Raw genomic sequence first — 19,223 nt, 5'->3', positions numbered from 1 at the left:
AAACTTCCCAACGTTAGTCATAACATTTATAGGAGAAACAAAGATAAAATGAAGCGTGGAAGGAAAGAATGACATAAAATTATTTGAGATTTATATAGGTGTATTTCAGTTAAATTTATTATAAATATCAAAATAGGATTTTTTTTATGTATCAACAGTTAAATTTATACGGTAATAAAATATAAGTATATCAGAAGAGAAGAAAGTTTTTACACTGGAAGAAACAAAGATGGTTTGTTACGTCACTGACAGCTAACTATAATAGCAGTAGTTTGGTAAATGATGGGAATGTAACACAGTTTCTACAGAAAGCGAAAGAATGAAAGGACCTATATAGTAAAGCCCGGAGGAAGAAGACATTTATACGGGTGAGTTGCTCTGGATATAGAATTGTATTAATAATATTATAATTAGATTTTAAGATAATAAGAAATATAAGGGAATTTTTATAATTTTTTTCGTCAAAAGTAAATAATATTATTTATTATTTATTTATTATTTACTTTTAACGAAAATAGTAGTTTCATCTCACCGTACTTTCTAATTAAGAAACTGCTGATAGCATCGACTCTCTTGCACCTAAACTAATTTTACGAATTAAACGAATTTTGTGGAGAAGTGAACGTAAATTTGTATTCATGAATCAATAATTAACATATTAAGGAAAACGTCTAAATATTTAATTACCATTACCTGTACGAATTAAAGAAGGAAAGGCGTATTGGTTTAAGTAATTTCCAATCGGATAGTAGTAATTGTTTATCTGTTTTTACAATACCACGACCGTTTGTTCAATTAAAATTCGTAAAATTCTTGCTTTAATTTAAAAAATATATATTCTCCATCTCAAGTTAGTAATGTCTTGCCCCTGTAAATCAGACTTTTCCTAATAACAACAGAGTCATAACGGTCATCTATGTAATTCCGTTTAGGGGAACTTTTTAAATTGAAATCGTGTAACTTTTGGTATAAATCGGAAGTTCGTATATGATTAATTGGGACCTCTTTCCCTAAGCTTTTCATATCTGATCTTCGCTTTCATCTGTGTAACACCGTTCTCGAGATTAAGAAGGGACAGACAGACAGACAGAGAAACAAACAACTGGAAATTTATAGGGTCTACAAATTTTTTCAAATTGCAGCGCAATAAAATGGAAATTTGTATTGTAACTCTTCTGCAAACACTTAATATTTGGATATATCGATGCATCTTTATAGTAAATAATCCATCAGTTTCTATATAACAATTACTTTGATCACAGCGTTGACTTAGTAGTCTGATCTTTAGTAACAAATTTAACAAAATTTTAAGTAACAAAATCTTTTCTGAGAAAGTCATTTCTATATTAGAAAAACATTGAATTTCGTCATGGGTGTTAAGAGGCTTCAAAATTTTTAGAATTAAAATTGTTTGATGTATTCTAAATTAATTCAGGATAAAGTTCACTTTCCACTCTAAAAATTTATTCAATTAAAATGATTAATAAGAATTTACCTCAAATGGACGTCCTGTCCAAAGCCATCGATACAAGATACGTTTCTTGTTCTAAATCCTACCCTCGGCACATTTGAAGAAGAGTTTCTGTTTTCACTTGTCTTGGAAAGGCAGGCACTCCATCTGCCTAATTTCAGAGAATATTCTCGATCGGAACCTACTTGTTTTAAGCATTCTCTTCGGTGTTCGCATGGTTCCGATTGAATCAGAGGAGGACAAAATCGGCCTCCCTCTTCTGGAGCCACCAACACAGTCCTAATTCTAGTGCGATTGACCGAACCACACACTTTGCATTCTGACCATTCTCCGAATGCCGAAACAACACAGTTTTGAGGGCATCTCGTGATGCATCTTTTTTCTGTTATTGGCTTTAGATAGAAAGAAGAACAAACTTCGTCTGGAAGAGTTCCTAGATACTTTCCTTCGTGTCTACTCTTGTGAATGCAAACCACTTTTCTAGTCTTCCTCCCTGGACCCTCTTCGCAATATCTAGAGCTGTTAGACGACAGACAATCGCTCCACTTTCCAATCTTCCACCTAAAAATGAATTCTTAAATAATAATTCTAATTATTAATTATTCTAAGTAATTTTTAAATTAACTTATGTTATATTTTACTCTTCGTTTTAGCCCACTTGAAATCATCTTTTCAGTTTATAAACGACTCTTTGTTAATTATAAATACTAACAATAATAATCGTATAAATTTTGTCATTTTTAAATGAGTTATAAACATTTTTTTTTTTATTAACACCGAAGAATTTTCAAGACCAATGCACATAAATCAATTATTCAATACATAAATTAATAATGCATAAATAATAAACTATAATTTTCAATGGAGATAAAGAATCTAATTCTTATATTTTCTTAGAAGTTTATTCTTTAAATTTCTCTTAATTAAATTTTAATGATTAAACATTTTAGCTTTCACGCTATCTCATTGTATTATTTCTAAAGTATATATTTCGTCTATAACAGTTAAAATTTGTTATAAAATTACTTGATTACTATCTCAAATCTTTACAGTTACTATTTTATTTCGTGGATAATTCTTTCTAATTGCAAATTAATAAATACAGATAAATTTAAATCAATTGATACAGACTGGAGAGATAAAATTAATATGAAATGCACCTGGAATTCATAACTTTTCTCGTATAAATGTATATAAGAGACTTACCTGACGGAATTTTTATATTTTTGGCAAACTTTAAAACAAAGTTCTCTTTCCACTGGCTTTTTTTCGTTGTCACATTTTCTTTCTAGAGATTGATAACCATTAACTTCTACGCACCACACGTTTCTCTTTCTTTCTCCGTATCCACAATTCGTTTCGCTATAACATTCCTCCCAAGGACCTAAATAAAAGTATCAAATTCTTATTCTTTCCGTAAAAATTAATTGTATTTTAAAAAACTATTGAAAATTATCAAATACCGGTTGTCCATAAATACTCTCGAAAATGCTCCGAAACATTCTTTAACTCGACATTCTGTACTTGATGCAACAACACGAAAGCTACCAACAAGAATTTAATGCGTAAGGTCATCTGTAATAAATAATTTAACAACCATAAAATTCTCGATAAATAAGTTTATATTAAAAAATGCCAAAAAGAAAAAAAAACTGTAAAAAATAAAACTAAAATTATTTTACGATGTAAAAATGATAAAAAATATGAACATTTTTATGGATTTAATTTAAAAATTTTAACGCGAATTTACCATGTTTTACTTTATGTGCTACACTTAACTCTCGCGGTCGATCTTCACTTCGTCACATTCCATAGGAAGTAACGGTAACTCTGGTGATACCATTAGGAATTTGTTGTGTTCTCTTTATTAATTCTCCCTCCCCGTCTTACGCAACTGATAATAGTTATCGGACTTTCGGTTGCTAAGCGACTAAAAACCAATTTTTGTTTACCAGAAAATAAACCCTCGAGAATGTAACATTCTAAGATAAATTCTTTAAAGAAAACTTTAAAACTGTTAAAGAATTAAAGTGATATAAGAAAAGTAAACACCTTGTACAATGTTTTTACAACCATTTATTATAGGGCAGGATTTTTTTATAAAGAAAAATCCTGCCTTATTTAAGAAGGTGGCTCGCGATCTACAGATTGAAAAATTCTAATCCGTCTACTATAAATTATTAAATGTCAATAGAGATTTTACCTGAATTATCATATCTGATTTTTAAGTTACGTTTAAATTTATATGGAATAGATGAAGTGGTCAAAGGGAAGCATCTAAAAGTGACTTTCTAATGCCACGAAATAGGAATCACATTTCGAAATTCGAAACGGAAACTTCCCAACGTTAGTCATAACATTTATAGGAGAAACAAAGATAAAATGAAGCGTGGAAGGAAAGAATGACATAAAATTATTTGAGATTTATATAGGTGTATTTCAGTTAAATTTATTATAAATATCAAAACAGGATTTTTTTTATGTATCAACAGTTAAATTTATACGGTAATAAAATATAAGTATATCAGAAGAGAAGAAAGTTTTTACACTGGAAGAAACAAAGATGGTTTGTTACGTCACTGACAGCTAACTATAATAGCAGTAGTTTGGTAAATGATGGGAATGTAACACAGTTTCTACAGAAAGCGAAAGAATGAAAGGACCTATATAGTAAAGCCCGGAGGAAGAAGACATTTATACGGGTGAGTTGCTCTGGATAAGAAGAAATAACTCATCTCTGCCATGCCAGTTACGTCGTAGGAAACGACGTCGACACACCCTTAGTGGAGAGAACATTGTCGAGAATATCCGAACAAGGTGATATTTTCCCCAGAATTACGTTCGTCACCTCGCTGCAAATTTTATTGCCAACGTAACAACATTCGCTGTTGCTTCACGATAAAAACTCGGTAAAAATTCTTATTTAGATACGATTTTTTTTTTCTAATTTATTTCTTAAAAACTTTCGCTGCGACAAGAAAGTTTACAAAGAAACTTTCGTAGGCGATTCATTTGTTCCAATTTGGTGATTCGTCGTTACGATTCTCTCGACGTGTTTACTAATTCATTTTTAATTATAAAATTAATTTCGTCTCAATCGTAACCACATTAAATTCGTTTCAATATCGTAACATTCGAACGTAATTAACGAATAATTATTTAAAATTCCTCATTATTTCAAAGATATTAATAAGGAAATCTTTATATTTATTTATTTTCTATGAATAAATCATATAAGTTTAGTATACGAAGGATATAAATATATACATTCGGTTTAAACTTATTTCTGTTTATACATAAATATTCTTTAATAGAATTTCTAGCAAAATATATTTGATTAAAACCACCTCAAAATATGGAATTTTTGCCTCTTTTATTTGAAAAAAAAATATCTGATTTGAGATTATTTCTGTTAATTATGAAACGAAGCTATCAATAATCGGGTCGAGTATGGCCTAAGCCAAAGTCATCAAAGAAGCTGTCAACTGCAGTTCTAGCAAGTGATTTGATAATTAGCGCAAAGCAAAGATCTTCAGTAATTAATCTTCTGTACCGATGTCCACAAAACTGAATCGGGATTAATTATTCACTTTACTCGAATTTTGTATCTCCAACACTTGTAGGAATCTTCATTCATTTTCTGATGAATAACGTCTAAACACGATCGTTCCTGAAAATCCCGCTTTCTATGTAAAATAATTTGAAAAACTATATTTATAATAAGTGATTATTCCTACCATATTTNCAAATCTTTTTTTTTTTTGGAGTTGTCGCGTGACGAACGAAGAATAATGTCACGAAATCACTCCGAACGTGTTATATAAACGGAAAGAAACAAGAGAAGAAATGTAAATAATATTTCAATGCTACTCAAACAATTGAAATCGTAAAACGTGATTGCTAATCTAATATCTGGAGTGTGCTGCAAAACCCTAAGGGCATTCTCTTCACTTTCTCTCATTGAAGAGATAACAAAGTTGGACTTCTCAGAACAAACTTCCGAAGCACAATAAACAGAAAAAAAGAGGAAAAATAGCGACGTCGTCGTTATCTCTGAGTATAAGGCCTTATGGAAACAGAAGTAATCTTCCAATGATAACGATACCATTTTAATTATCGTCGATTGAAATAATCTTAAGATCATTTTATTAATTAGCAAATGTGAGTTGTTTTTTTTTTCCTTCTTCTTCTTCTTCTTCTTTACGTCGTAACTCACCTGATTCTTTTTCAAATTGCGAAACATTTGGAGCAAAATAATTCGGGATTTATTATTTGTCCGCTCGTTCAATTGATTAGTTTTAATTATCGCTAATTACCGAGTGTAAGCACCTTACAGATTATTGTTATTTGTCTTACTCTTTCTCTCTTCGCTGTAATTAATCACATTACTCTATCATACAGCATTAAATTCACTTTAATTACTTTCAAAATGAATATTTAGAAATTAGTATAGTCCTATATATATATAAAATTAGTTTGGCAACTTACTTTCTTTTCTTAAAATATGGAATTTTATACCGGATACGGTATAAATTTATAAGGATTTGAGTAAAATATATGCGAGACACGGAAACTAAATGCTATTTTTAAAGAGAAGTTTAGGAATTATCGAGCAAGAAAGTCCATATTGTTGTAAGTTAGAAAGAGCACTTTATGAAGGGAAATATTAAGTAACAGTTTGAATACCATCTGGTGGCAACGGTCACTAAAATGATCGTTTGTCATTCTTTGTGAAAGTATCGGTAGAAGGGCTTTCTTTAAATGGCATTTTACAATAACCTAATCTGTTATTGATGATGCTCTTCTTATCTGTCAAAAATGGAGGAGATACCTTTCATTTTTTTCCCCTCTTTTCTAAGTTTTTTCCTCTTTAGATTTTCATAAATATATTCCTTATCTTCTAAAAATATATCTAAATATATTCACTATTTTACCTTTTCCATATCTGGAGAGAGAGAGAGAATATTTATTTTCATTTTTATTTATTTATTTATTTTAGAAGCCAAAAGTTTAGTTGAACTCATTTTAATTCTCTTCGCCATCTTTTCTAAAATTATTGTTAATAAATTTTGTTGCGCTTTAAATGATTTAGAATATCAATTTTTATGATCAATGATAATTTTCCGGAACGTAATTCAATTTAATGAAGAATTCTCAAATTTATTACGTTTTGAAAGTCATCAAATATGAAATATTTCATCTCGTAATTAAAATACTGTATTTTCGTATGGATAAATCGCTATTTTTACTTTTAAAAACACGAATTTATTAGTTATTTTCATTGATTTCTTTTTATATTCGACTGAAAGAAAGAAAGAAAAAAAATCATTAAGATTTATCAAAAGATAAGTTTAAAAAAAAGAAATCCTTTATCTCAAATAACCAGAACGATTGCGTTTTTGTCATTTATATAATCCCGTTTCGCTTTAAAAATTGTTAAAAATATATTTTACTAGAAGAATAATTTAAGATTTAAACCTGAGAAATTTTACTTAAAGATATCTTATTCGAAAAATATTTTACATAAACGACATTCACTTTTATCTTTTCTGCCAACTGATGCGGAAAAGAATTCGGCACAAACATTTGCGGTTTGACGATACAAAGAATGGAAATAAACGAAAACGGTAGGCCATAATGACGAAAGGAAGCTTTAAAAAAAAATTTTTAAAGAAAGACATTGACTTATATAAAAATATATTAACGTAAATATTAAGATACGTATTAGGTGCGCTTTTCTAATTTTTTTTTTCTTCCCACTATTCGGTATCTAGAGTAAGAATATTGTACAAAAATATCGTTTCGTAAGCTAATACCCCTTTTATAAAAGCACTTACCATTGGAAGCTGCGATGACACTCGCTACGGATGCGAATGTGTGACGTCTGAGGAAAATAGCAGAATCCCATCTCGGCCACTCCGGAAACAATGAGAGCATGCGCCGAGGTGTGTCCGCATCTTTCTTTTCCAAAAATTAAAATTATTCGCTAAATTACGTCATTCTTACGTCTTTTATAACACGTAAGTTAACGTTTTACAACATTAAAAATATTACTATTTACACTTTTTTTTTCTTATCTCGTAGAAATCGATATTATCGAATGGGAATTTCACTCTCGTAAACAATAAATATTCACACAGAGATAAAATTATTATTCGAGATTTATTTATCTATCATTTTGAGGTCGTTTACCATTTATCTTCGCGCTCCGTAAATAAGAAAAGGGTCATCATTTTTCATTCACAAATCTTTTTTTTTTTTTTGGAGTTGTCGCGTGACGAACGAAGAATAATGTCACGAAATCACTCCGAACGTGTTATATAAACGGAAAGAAACAAGAGAAGAAATGTAAATAATATTTCAATGCTACTCAAACAATTGAAATCGTAAAACGTGATTGCTAATCTAATATCTGGAGTATGCTGCAAAACCCTAAGGGCATTCTCTTCACTTTCTCTCATTGAAGAGATAACAAAGTTGGACTTCTCAGAACAAACTTCCGAAGCACAATAAACAGAAAAAAAGAGGAAAAATAGCGACGTCGTCGTTATCTCTGAGTATAAGGCCTTATGGAAACAGAAGTAATCTTCCAATGATAACGATACCATTTTAATTATCGTCGATTGAAATAATCTTAAGATCATTTTATTAATTAGCAAATGTGAGTTGTTTTTTTTTTCCTTCTTCTTCTTCTTCTTCTTTACGTCGTAACTCACCTGATTCTTTTTCAAATTGCGAAACATTTGGAGCAAAATAATTCGGGATTTATTATTTGTCCGCTCGTTCAATTGATTAGTTTTAATTATCGCTAATTACCGAGTGTAAGCACCTTACAGATTATTGTTATTTGTCTTACTCTTTCTCNATTAAGGATTATATATTATTCTGTATGAATTTTTGAAAATAAAAATGATTAAATTATTTATAATTATAGAACATAGATTTAATTACATTATTAGATTGGAAAAATAGGAAAAATTTTTCTCAATGTCCAATATTGAATTTAGGATCAAACCGAATCTATATACAGATAATTCAATGAAGAAAGTAGAGAATATTGATGTCAACATCGATCGCGATGCCATCTGTTTGTGTATTCTCTAAGTTCATTATTAGGATTGTGGCGAATATTTATTGACCAATGCTCTTTCAATACGTATTGTCATCCAAATGACTTAATCATTATTTTATATTATATCTCTCTTTATTAAATTACTACTTTTTATATCACTTTAATATATAATTTTAAAGTAATTGTATATTTTTACTTAAAACCGATTGTAAATATATAATTAATACTTCACAAACGGATAATAAAATCGAAATAACTTAAATTCTTATATATATAGGCTATATTTTATATAAATATAATCAGAATAAGTATGAGAAATAAAGATAAGAAATAGAAAATATAATAAGAGTTATTGAAATTCCTATTTAATCTACATTCAAATTAAACAGGAATTTCAATAACTCTTCGGGTCTGTAAATCGAATAGAAGACTTCAAGATTTTATTCGAGGTCATTCTTTTTTTTTAGGAATGCTTTCAAATATTCAATGCTTTTGAATATTGATAGTTTTATTGGATTTGTTTTTATTAATTTTCGAGTTTTGAATTATCCACTCCAACACAATAATGTTGCAAAAACTTTTTAAATTAAATATAAGACTGTTTCATTGTTTAAAATTTCGATTAAATTCAAACATAATTGTTAAAACACCGAAATAAATTAAATGATATAACCATTTCGTTGATAGATAGCTATAATATTTCAATAACATTATCTATCACACTCTGACATTACATAAAATTGGTCTGAATAATTACGATTTTATCCTTAAGAAAGTATGAATATTGTAATTATATATCGCTTATATCTATAAGAATAGATATATATAATGACGAATTACAATGAAATATTGCTTCAAGAGTTATTAAGCTGATAAATCAAACCATCAAGGTAATTATCGTCCAGCGAAAAATCATGTTAATTGTTACTGAAATGAATCGATAGAGGATCAAGCATGGTCTTGAAAGAAGGAAAACACACAGACACGCAATTGAACGACTTAAGAATTATCTGACTTCACTGTAATTAGAATTTCTAAAAGTAAAATATTGTAAATTTTTTTTTTGCTTACAAACTAAAATACATTATCTAAAATTAAAATAAATANTCTACAAATTTTTTCAAATTGCAGCGCAATAAAATGGAAATTTGTATTGTAACTCTTCTGCAAACACTTAATATTTGGATATATCGATGCATCTTTATAGTAAATAATCCATCAGTTTCTATATAACAATTACTTTGATCACAGCGTTGACTTAGTAGTCTGATCTTTAGTAACAAATTTAACAAAATTTTAAGTAACAAAATCTTTTCTGAGAAAGTCATTTCTATATTAGAAAAACATTGAATTTCGTCATGGGTGTTAAGAGGCTTCAAAATTTTTAGAATTAAAATTGTTTGATGTATTCTAAATTAATTCAGGATAAAGTTCACTTTCCACTCTAAAAATTTATTCAATTAAAATGATTAATAAGAATTTACCTCAAATGGACGTCCTGTCCAAAGCCATCGATACAAGATACGTTTCTTGTTCTAAATCCTACCCTCGGCACATTTGAAGAAGAGTTTCTGTTTTCACTTGTCTTGGAAAGGCAGGCACTCCATCTGCCTAATTTCAGAGAATATTCTCGATCGGAACCTACTTGTTTTAAGCATTCTCTTCGGTGTTCGCATGGTTCCGATTGAATCAGAGGAGGACAAAATCGGCCTCCCTCTTCTGGAGCCACCAACACAGTCCTAATTCTAGTGCGATTGACCGAACCACACACTTTGCATTCTGACCATTCTCCGAATGCCGAAACAACACAGTTTTGAGGGCATCTCGTGATGCATCTTTTTTCTGTTATTGGCTTTAGATAGAAAGAAGAACAAACTTCGTCTGGAAGAGTTCCTAGATACTTTCCTTCGTGTCTACTCTTGTGAATGCAAACCACTTTTCTAGTCTTCCTCCCTGGACCCTCTTCGCAATATCTAGAGCTGTTAGACGACAGACAATCGCTCCACTTTCCAATCTTCCACCTAAAAATGAATTCTTAAATAATAATTCTAATTATTAATTATTCTAAGTAATTTTTAAATTAACTTATGTTATATTTTACTCTTCGTTTTAGCCCACTTGAAATCATCTTTTCAGTTTATAAACGACTCTTTGTTAATTATAAATACTAACAATAATAATCGTATAAATTTTGTCATTTTTAAATGAGTTATAAACATTTTTTTTTTTATTAACACCGAAGAATTTTCAAGACCAATGCACATAAATCAATTATTCAATACATAAATTAATAATGCATAAATAATAAACTATAATTTTCAATGGAGATAAAGAATCTAATTCTTATATTTTCTTAGAAGTTTATTCTTTAAATTTCTCTTAATTAAATTTTAATGATTAAACATTTTAGCTTTCACGCTATCTCATTGTATTATTTCTAAAGTATATATTTCGTCTATAACAGTTAAAATTTGTTATAAAATTACTTGATTACTATCTCAAATCTTTACAGTTACTATTTTATTTCGTGGATAATTCTTTCTAATTGCAAATTAATAAATACAGATAAATTTAAATCAATTGATACAGACTGGAGAGATAAAATTAATATGAAATGCACCTGGAATTCATAACTTTTCTCGTATAAATGTATATAAGAGACTTACCTGACGGAATTTTTATATTTTTGGCAAACTTTAAAACAAAGTTCTCTTTCCACTGGCTTTTTTTCGTTGTCACATTTTCTTTCTAGAGATTGATAACCATTAACTTCTACGCACCACACGTTTCTCTTTCTTTCTCCGTATCCACAATTCGTTTCGCTATAACATTCCTCCCAAGGACCTAAATAAAAGTATCAAATTCTTATTCTTTCCGTAAAAATTAATTGTATTTTAAAAAACTATTGAAAATTATCAAATACCGGTTGTCCATAAATACTCTCGAAAATGCTCCGAAACATTCTTTAACTCGACATTCTGTACTTGATGCAACAACACGAAAGCTACCAACAAGAATTTAATGCGTAAGGTCATCTGTAATAAATAATTTAACAACCATAAAATTCTCGATAAATAAGTTTATATTAAAAAATGCCAAAAAGAAAAAAAAACTGTAAAAAATAAAACTAAAATTATTTTACGATGTAAAAATGATAAAAAATATGAACATTTTTATGGATTTAATTTAAAAATTTTAACGCGAATTTACCATGTTTTACTTTATGTGCTACACTTAACTCTCGCGGTCGATCTTCACTTCGTCACATTCCATAGGAAGTAACGGTAACTCTGGTGATACCATTAGGAATTTGTTGTGTTCTCTTTATTAATTCTCCCTCCCCGTCTTACGCAACTGATAATAGTTATCGGACTTTCGGTTGCTAAGCGACTAAAAACCAATTTTTGTTTACCAGAAAATAAACCCTCGAGAATGTAACATTCTAAGATAAATTCTTTAAAGAAAACTTTAAAACTGTTAAAGAATTAAAGTGATATAAGAAAAGTAAACACCTTGTACAATGTTTTTACAACCATTTATTATAGGGCAGGATTTTTTTATAAAGAAAAATCCTGCCTTATTTAAGAAGGTGGCTCGCGATCTACAGATTGAAAAATTCTAATCCGTCTACTATAAATTATTAAATGTCAATAGAGATTTTACCTGAATTATCATATCTGATTTTTAAGTTACGTTTAAATTTATATGGAATAGATGAAGTGGTCAAAGGGAAGCATCTAAAAGTGACTTTCTAATGCCACGAAATAGGAATCACATTTCGAAATTCGAAACGGAAACTTCCCAACGTTAGTCATAACATTTATAGGAGAAACAAAGATAAAATGAAGCGTGGAAGGAAAGAATGACATAAAATTATTTGAGATTTATATAGGTGTATTTCAGTTAAATTTATTATAAATATCAAAACAGGATTTTTTTTATGTATCAACAGTTAAATTTATACGGTAATAAAATATAAGTATATCAGAAGAGAAGAAAGTTTTTACACTGGAAGAAACAAAGATGGTTTGTTACGTCACTGACAGCTAACTATAATAGCAGTAGTTTGGTAAATGATGGGAATGTAACACAGTTTCTACAGAAAGCGAAAGAATGAAAGGACCTATATAGTAAAGCCCGGAGGAAGAAGACATTTATACGGGTGAGTTGCTCTGGATAAGAAGAAATAACTCATCTCTGCCATGCCAGTTACGTCGTAGGAAACGACGTCGACACACCCTTAGTGGAGAGAACATTGTCGAGAATATCCGAACAAGGTGATATTTTCCCCAGAATTACGTTCGTCACCTCGCTGCAAATTTTATTGCCAACGTAACAACATTCGCTGTTGCTTCACGATAAAAACTCGGTAAAAATTCTTATTTAGATACGATTTTTTTTTTCTAATTTATTTCTTAAAAACTTTCGCTGCGACAAGAAAGTTTACAAAGAAACTTTCGTAGGCGATTCATTTGTTCCAATTTGGTAATTCGTCGTTACGATTCTCTCGACGTGTTTACTAATTCATTTTTAATTATAAAATTAATTTCGTCTCAATCGTAACCACATTAAATTCGTTTCAATATCGTAACATTCGAACGTAATTAACGAATAATTATTTAAAATTCCTCATTATTTCAAAGATATTAATAAGGAAATCTTTATATTTATTTATTTTCTATGAATAAATCATATAAGTTTAGTATACGAAGGATATAAATATATACATTCGGTTTAAACTTATTTCTGTTTATACATAAATATTCTTTAATAGAATTTCTAGCAAAATATATTTGATTAAAACCACCTCAAAATATGGAATTTTTGCCTCTTTTATTTGAAAAAAAAATATCTGATTTGAGATTATTTCTGTTAATTATGAAACGAAGCTATCAATAATCGGGTCGAGTATGGCCTAAGCCAAAGTCATCAAAGAAGCTGTCAACTGCAGTTCTAGCAAGTGATTTGATAATTAGCGCAAAGCAAAGATCTTCAGTAATTAATCTTCTGTACCGATGTCCACAAAACTGAATCGGGATTAATTATTCACTTTACTCGAATTTTGTATCTCCAACACTTGTAGGAATCTTCATTCATTTTCTGATGAATAACGTCTAAACACGATCGTTCCTGAAAATCCCGCTTTCTATGTAAAATAATTTGAAAAAGTATATTTATAATTTAAATTTATTTAAATATTTCTAATTAAAACAACAATTTTTCGATTATAAATCTAAATTTATAGTTAAAAATAATTTTTTTTTTAATTTTTAGTTGTATAAAACAATTTTATAAGAATTTATTCCGTATTTTAAAGTTAAATTGATCCCACAGAAAATATGATTTTGATGCATTTTAATGAAGAAAAAAAAAATTATTTCCAAGTGAGAGTAATTTATATTCCGATCTTAAAAATGAAATTGCAAGTTTATTTTTACATAAATAAATGCATTTTAGGAGAATAATAGATTTATATATATATATATTTTAATGTAAAGATGCTATTGTTAAGAAATTTAAAAGATGAATTAAGAAATAAAATTTCTAATTACTTCGAATAAAAAGTCAGAAAGATTAAATAGCATCATCTTAATTATATATTTATCTATTGTTTGGTTTGAATGAAGACCTTCCATTATCTCTTATTATGCAAAAACAAAAATTGAGAAAGAAAAATTGCTTTTTTTAAAAAATATATATATATATATATATATAAATTTCAAAGATTGTCATCAGATGTTGTCAAGGCAACAAAAATCGTCTTCCATTTTCTATTTGTGTGACTGTCAGATGTCTCCGAGGATCATCTGTTCCACAATTTCCTACCGAAAAAAGATGGAATATTGTAAAAAGAATCCCGAAAAAAAAAAAATCGAGACAAAATATTTCCAAATATGTATAGTCCTATATATATATATAAAATTAGTTTGGCAACTTACTTTCTTTTCTTAAAATATGGAATTTTATACCGGATACGGTATAAATTTATAAGGATTTGAGTAAAATATATGCGAGACACGGAAACTAAATGCTATTTTTAAAGAGAAGTTTAGGAATTATCGAGCAAGAAAGTCCATATTGTTGTAAGTTAGAAAGAGCACTTTATGAAGGGAAATATTAAGTAACAGTTTGAATACCATCTGGTGGCAACGGTCACTAAAATGATCGTTTGTCATTCTTTGTGAAAGTATCGGTAGAAGGGCTTTCTTTAAATGGCATTTTACAATAACCTAATCTGTTATTGATGATGCTCTTCTTATCTGTCAAAAATGGAGGAGATACCTTTCATTTTTTCCCCTCTTTTCTAAGTTTTTTCCTCTTTAAATTTTCATAAATATATTCCTTATCTTCTAAAAATATATCTAAATATATTCACTATTTTACCTTTTCCATATCTGGAGAGAGAGAGAGAATATTTATTTTCATTTTTATTTATTTATTTATTTTAGAAGCCAAAAGTTTAGTTGAACTCATTTTAATTCTCTTCGCCATCTTTTCTAAAATTATTGTTAATAAATTTTGTTGCGCTTTAAATGATTTAGAATATCAATTTTTATGATCAATGATAATTTTCCGGAACGTAATTCAATTTAATGAAGAATTCTCAAATTTATTACGTTTTGAAAGTCATCAAATATGAAATATTTCATCTCGTAATTAAAATACTGTATTTTCGTATGGATAAATCGCTATTTTTACTTTTAAAAACACGAATTTATTAGTTATTTTCATTGATTTCTTTTTATATTCGACTGAAAGAAAGAAAGAAAAAAAATCATTAAGATTTATCAAAAGATAAGTTTAAAAAAAAGAAATCCTTTATCTCAAATAACCAGAACGATTGCGTTTTTGTCATTTATATAATCCCGTTTCGCTTTAAAAATTGTTAAAAATATATTTTACTAGAAGAATAATTTAAGATTTAAACCTGAGAAATTTTACTTAAAGATATCTTATTCGAAAAATATTTTACATAAACGACATTCACTTTTATCTTTTCTGCCAACTGATGCGGAAAAGAATTCGGCACAAACATTTGCGGTTTGACGATACAAAGAATGGAAATAAACGAAAACGGTAGGCCATAATGACGAAAGGAAGCTTTAAAAAAAAATTTTTAAAGAAAGACATTGACTTATATAAAAATATATTAACGTAAATATTAAGATACGTATTAGGTGCGCTTTTCTAATTTTTTTTTTCTTCCCACTATTCGGTATCTAGAGTAAGAATATTGTACAAAAATATCGTTTCGTAAGCTAATACCCCTTTTATAAAAGCACTTACCATTGGAAGCTGCGATGACACTCGCTACGGATGCGAATGTGTGACGTCTGAGGAAAATAGCAGAATCCCATCTCGGCCACTCCGGAAACAATGAGAGCATGCGCCGAGGTGTGTCCGCATCTTTCTTTTCCAAAAATTAAAATTATTCGCAAAATTACGTCATTCTTACGTCTTTTATAACACGTAAGTTAACGTTTTACAACATTAAAAATATTACTATTTACACTTTTTTTTTCTTATCTCGTAGAAATCGATATTATCGAATGGGAATTTCACTCTCGTAAACAATAAATATTCACACAGAGATAAAATTATTATTCGAGATTTATTTATCTATCATTTTGAGGTCGTTTACCATTTATCTTCGCGCTCCGTAAATAAGAAAAGGGTCATCATTTTTCATTCACAAATCTTTTTTTTTTTTGGAGTTGTCGCGTGACGAACGAAGAATAATGTCACGAAATCACTCCGAACGTGTTATATAAACGGAAAGAAACAAGAGAAGAAATGTAAATAATATTTCAATGCTACTCAAACAATTGAAATCGTAAAACGTGATTGCTAATCTAATATCTGGAGTGTGCTGCAAAACCCTAAGGGCATTCTCTTCACTTTCTCTCATTGAAGAGATAACAAAGTTGGACTTCTCAGAACAAACTTCCGAAGCACAATAAACAGAAAAAAAGAGGAAAAATAGCGACGTCGTCGTTATCTCTGAGTATAAGGCCTTATGGAAACAGAAGTAATCTTCCAATGATAACGATACCATTTTAATTATCGTCGATTGAAATAATCTTAAGATCATTTTATTAATTAGCAAATGTGAGTTGTTTTTTTTTTCCTTCTTCTTCTTCTTCTTCTTTACGTCGTAACTCACCTGATTCTTTTTCAAATTGCGAAACATTTGGAGCAAAATAATTCGGGATTTATTATTTGTCCGCTCGTTCAATTGATTAGTTTTAATTATCGCTAATTACCGAGTGTAAGCACCTTACAGATTATTGTTATTTGTCTTACTCTTTCTCTCTTCGCTGTAATTAATCACATTACTCTATCATACAGCATTAAATTCACTTTAATTACTTTCAAAATGAATATTTAGAAATTACTTTAAAGTAATTTCTTTTTATTTTTTATGATATTTTATCAACGTTTATCGACTGCAATTCTACAATAACGTAACTGCGGGGTATACTTTTCAAAAGATGTTTTCGACAACTTAGTGGCACAGTTTAGAAATAATAATAAGTTAAAGCAGTCGCTATCTTTTGAATTTCTATATATTTTTTTCCCCTTGGTTATTCGTTTCTTATGTAATTTTATCGTACAATTTAATCGTACTCGGTTCAAATTCCCTCCCTACATCTCTACTATAACTCGAAGAACGACGCCAATTTCTCTCTTGATCGCTTAAAAAAAATCTCAAGATAATAGCGAGATTGCGGCCGAAGTTTTCAACGCGAAAACGTGAACGTCGGACGTTCAGCGCCGCCTTCCTGTAATCCTAGAAGTTTGACAATGGCGTTTGGACCGACAGTGGAATCATTCTCGACGTTCCAAACGCCATTGTAAAAAGCATTGGGGCGCTGAACGTCCGACGTTCACGTTTTCGCGTTAAAAACTTCGGCGGCAACCTCGCTATTAATAATTCCAAAATCTTCGATGTAATACATAAATTAACACGAATAATTAACATTTAATCCGTAAATTTAACTTATTTCAACCTCTCTAAACCTCTTTCTACACTCAAAATGTCTTTATTAAAAGTTTGAAAGATTTCAGAAAGTTGTCAAAATAATTTTTATTGAAATTTTGAATAGATTTTTATATAAAAAAAAAAGGTCGATATATTTTCAAAACACGTTTTTTACATTTACTTTTCAAAGAAATTCGATTTTATATACCATACACATATATAGCTTTTATATATAATATATACTACGAAAGACTTTACAGCTTAATTGATTATTCTTGAAAAATAGAAAGGAAAAAAATAATAATAATCTCATTAAATTTAGAGACGAAAATACAACGGGGGGAAAGAACTGTACCTTGAAGGTTGTTAGATTTTTAGTGTTTTAAAATGTGTTTATGTTCCGCGAAAAAATGTTTAATAGCTTGTAACAACTTTCAAAGCAATATTTTTCTTAACTGTTTTCGTTAAAATCATTATTTTAACGAAAACTTTTTTTTTTAATAAAAGTGTAATTTACATCTGGAAGTAGTAAAATTTGCATTTATTATAAAATCTTAATATTTTAAGATTAAAACAAATTTATTTTCACTTTCTAAAATATTAAACGGCATTAAAAAAAATTCACTTAAAAAAAAACACATTTATCATTAATAAACGTGACTTAAAATGAAAATTAATTAATTAATTAATTTATATTAAATCCGTTCGTTTTAATTTAGAAAACGAATTTTTAAAAATAATTATTTGCTTATTTTTATATATATATATATATAATTTACCTTAATTTTTAAATAATTTTCTGTTCTTTAATATAAAGTATTTTAAAAAAATGTTAAAATAAACTCGACTTGGATTATTATAAATAAGGCATGCATAAATTAAGTAATTTTATATTTCTACTCAGAGCCGTTGAGAGGAAGCTGAAGATTTTTCCCTAGACTCGAAGAAAACTTAAAAGGCTTTAAAATTCCTGTTATATATGTAACACTCGATGTATTGCTATGAAATGTGGACAACAAACTAAGACGAAAAACAGCCATAACATTTTAAAAACCCAGTAGTTGTTCTACACCTTATAAATCAATATTATTTTTACTAATAGAAAATAACATTTTTAATGCTTCTTTTTAACTTTCCACTTATTTTATTTGTTCCAAAAAGTGACAAAGAGGGCCCACTAAGGAGACAAAATGGATCCGCTCTAACCTCTGGCTCCATATAAGCGATCGACGGTTATGCGAACATATTTAACCTTATATTGAACTCGTCACTCTATTTTGAAAAGAAAAATTTTTTATAGAAATATTTAAAATTAACGTTTCCGAAACTTTTAACAATTATATATTGATAATTTGTCTTGTAATTTGTTTACAAACAGCCGAATAAATAATTTCTATGCAACGTGATTTTATCTAGATTATGGCTTTGCAAATAATTTTTACATTAATATTTGAGCAGAATACAAATTTGGTGATTTGATGCAATCTGTAAATGACATTTTTTTTTGGAAAATTGTTTTTCCTATTAGAAATGTTTAACTGTTAAGTTAATGGTTTAGAGTAAAACATGTATTTTAGAAATTTCCATAAACATAAGAAAAATGCAATAAGGACATTTAAAATGTGTACATTTGTTTAATATTAATTTAATTATAAAGATTAGGAGCATCTTAAGAATTAAAGTTTTTGTATTAAAAC

The 19,223-nt window shown here is 28.7% G+C and overlaps 2 protein-coding genes across 2 annotated transcripts in view; both read right to left on the bottom strand.

The window, feature by feature from the left end:
• The window catches only part of LOC111637782 (thrombospondin type-1 domain-containing protein 7B-like), a 47,708-nt gene extending 44,438 nt beyond the window's left edge, over positions 1–3,270 (bottom strand). The window contains exons 1-4 of the mRNA XM_023383353.1: positions 3,222–3,270; positions 2,935–3,046; positions 2,678–2,855; positions 1,496–2,032 (exon numbers count right to left, since the gene is read on the bottom strand). Of these exons, the coding sequence (XP_023239121.1) occupies positions 1,496–2,032; positions 2,678–2,855; positions 2,935–3,046; positions 3,222–3,224 (830 nt within the window). The 5' untranslated portion in view covers positions 3,225–3,270. The remainder of the gene's footprint in view (positions 1–1,495; positions 2,033–2,677; positions 2,856–2,934; positions 3,047–3,221) is intronic.
• Positions 3,271–10,003: 6,733 nt separating this feature from the next.
• On the bottom strand, positions 10,004–11,802 carry LOC111637777 (thrombospondin type-1 domain-containing protein 7A-like). Its single transcript, XM_023383351.1, has 4 exons — positions 11,754–11,802; positions 11,467–11,578; positions 11,210–11,387; positions 10,004–10,564 (listed from the first exon to the last, which is right to left on the bottom strand). Exons 1-4 carry the CDS (start codon positions 11,754–11,756, stop codon positions 10,024–10,026), a joined length of 834 nt encoding a protein of 277 aa, XP_023239119.1. The 5' UTR covers positions 11,757–11,802; the 3' UTR covers positions 10,004–10,023.
• Between the last annotated feature and the right edge of the window lie 7,421 nt (positions 11,803–19,223).

Source organism: Centruroides sculpturatus, unplaced genomic scaffold (genome assembly GCF_000671375.1).
Source record: "Centruroides sculpturatus isolate CEXI.00-Female unplaced genomic scaffold, Cexi_2.0 scaffold1176, whole genome shotgun sequence".
Taxonomy (NCBI): domain Eukaryota; kingdom Metazoa; phylum Arthropoda; class Arachnida; order Scorpiones; family Buthidae; genus Centruroides; species Centruroides sculpturatus.
This window is presented reverse-complemented; position numbering and strand designations above follow the sequence as displayed.

Bases quoted from the DNA above. Each gene is read 5' to 3' on its own strand.
- LOC111637777 (XM_023383351.1), bottom strand. The intron at 11,388-11,466 runs GTATTTGATAAT...ACTTTTATTTAG, and splicing joins AGAGTATTTATGGACAACCG to GTCCTTGGGAGGAATGTTAT. The intron at 10,565-11,209 runs GTAAGTCTCTTA...ATTCATTTTTAG, and splicing joins AAATATAAAAATTCCGTCAG to GTGGAAGATTGGAAAGTGGA.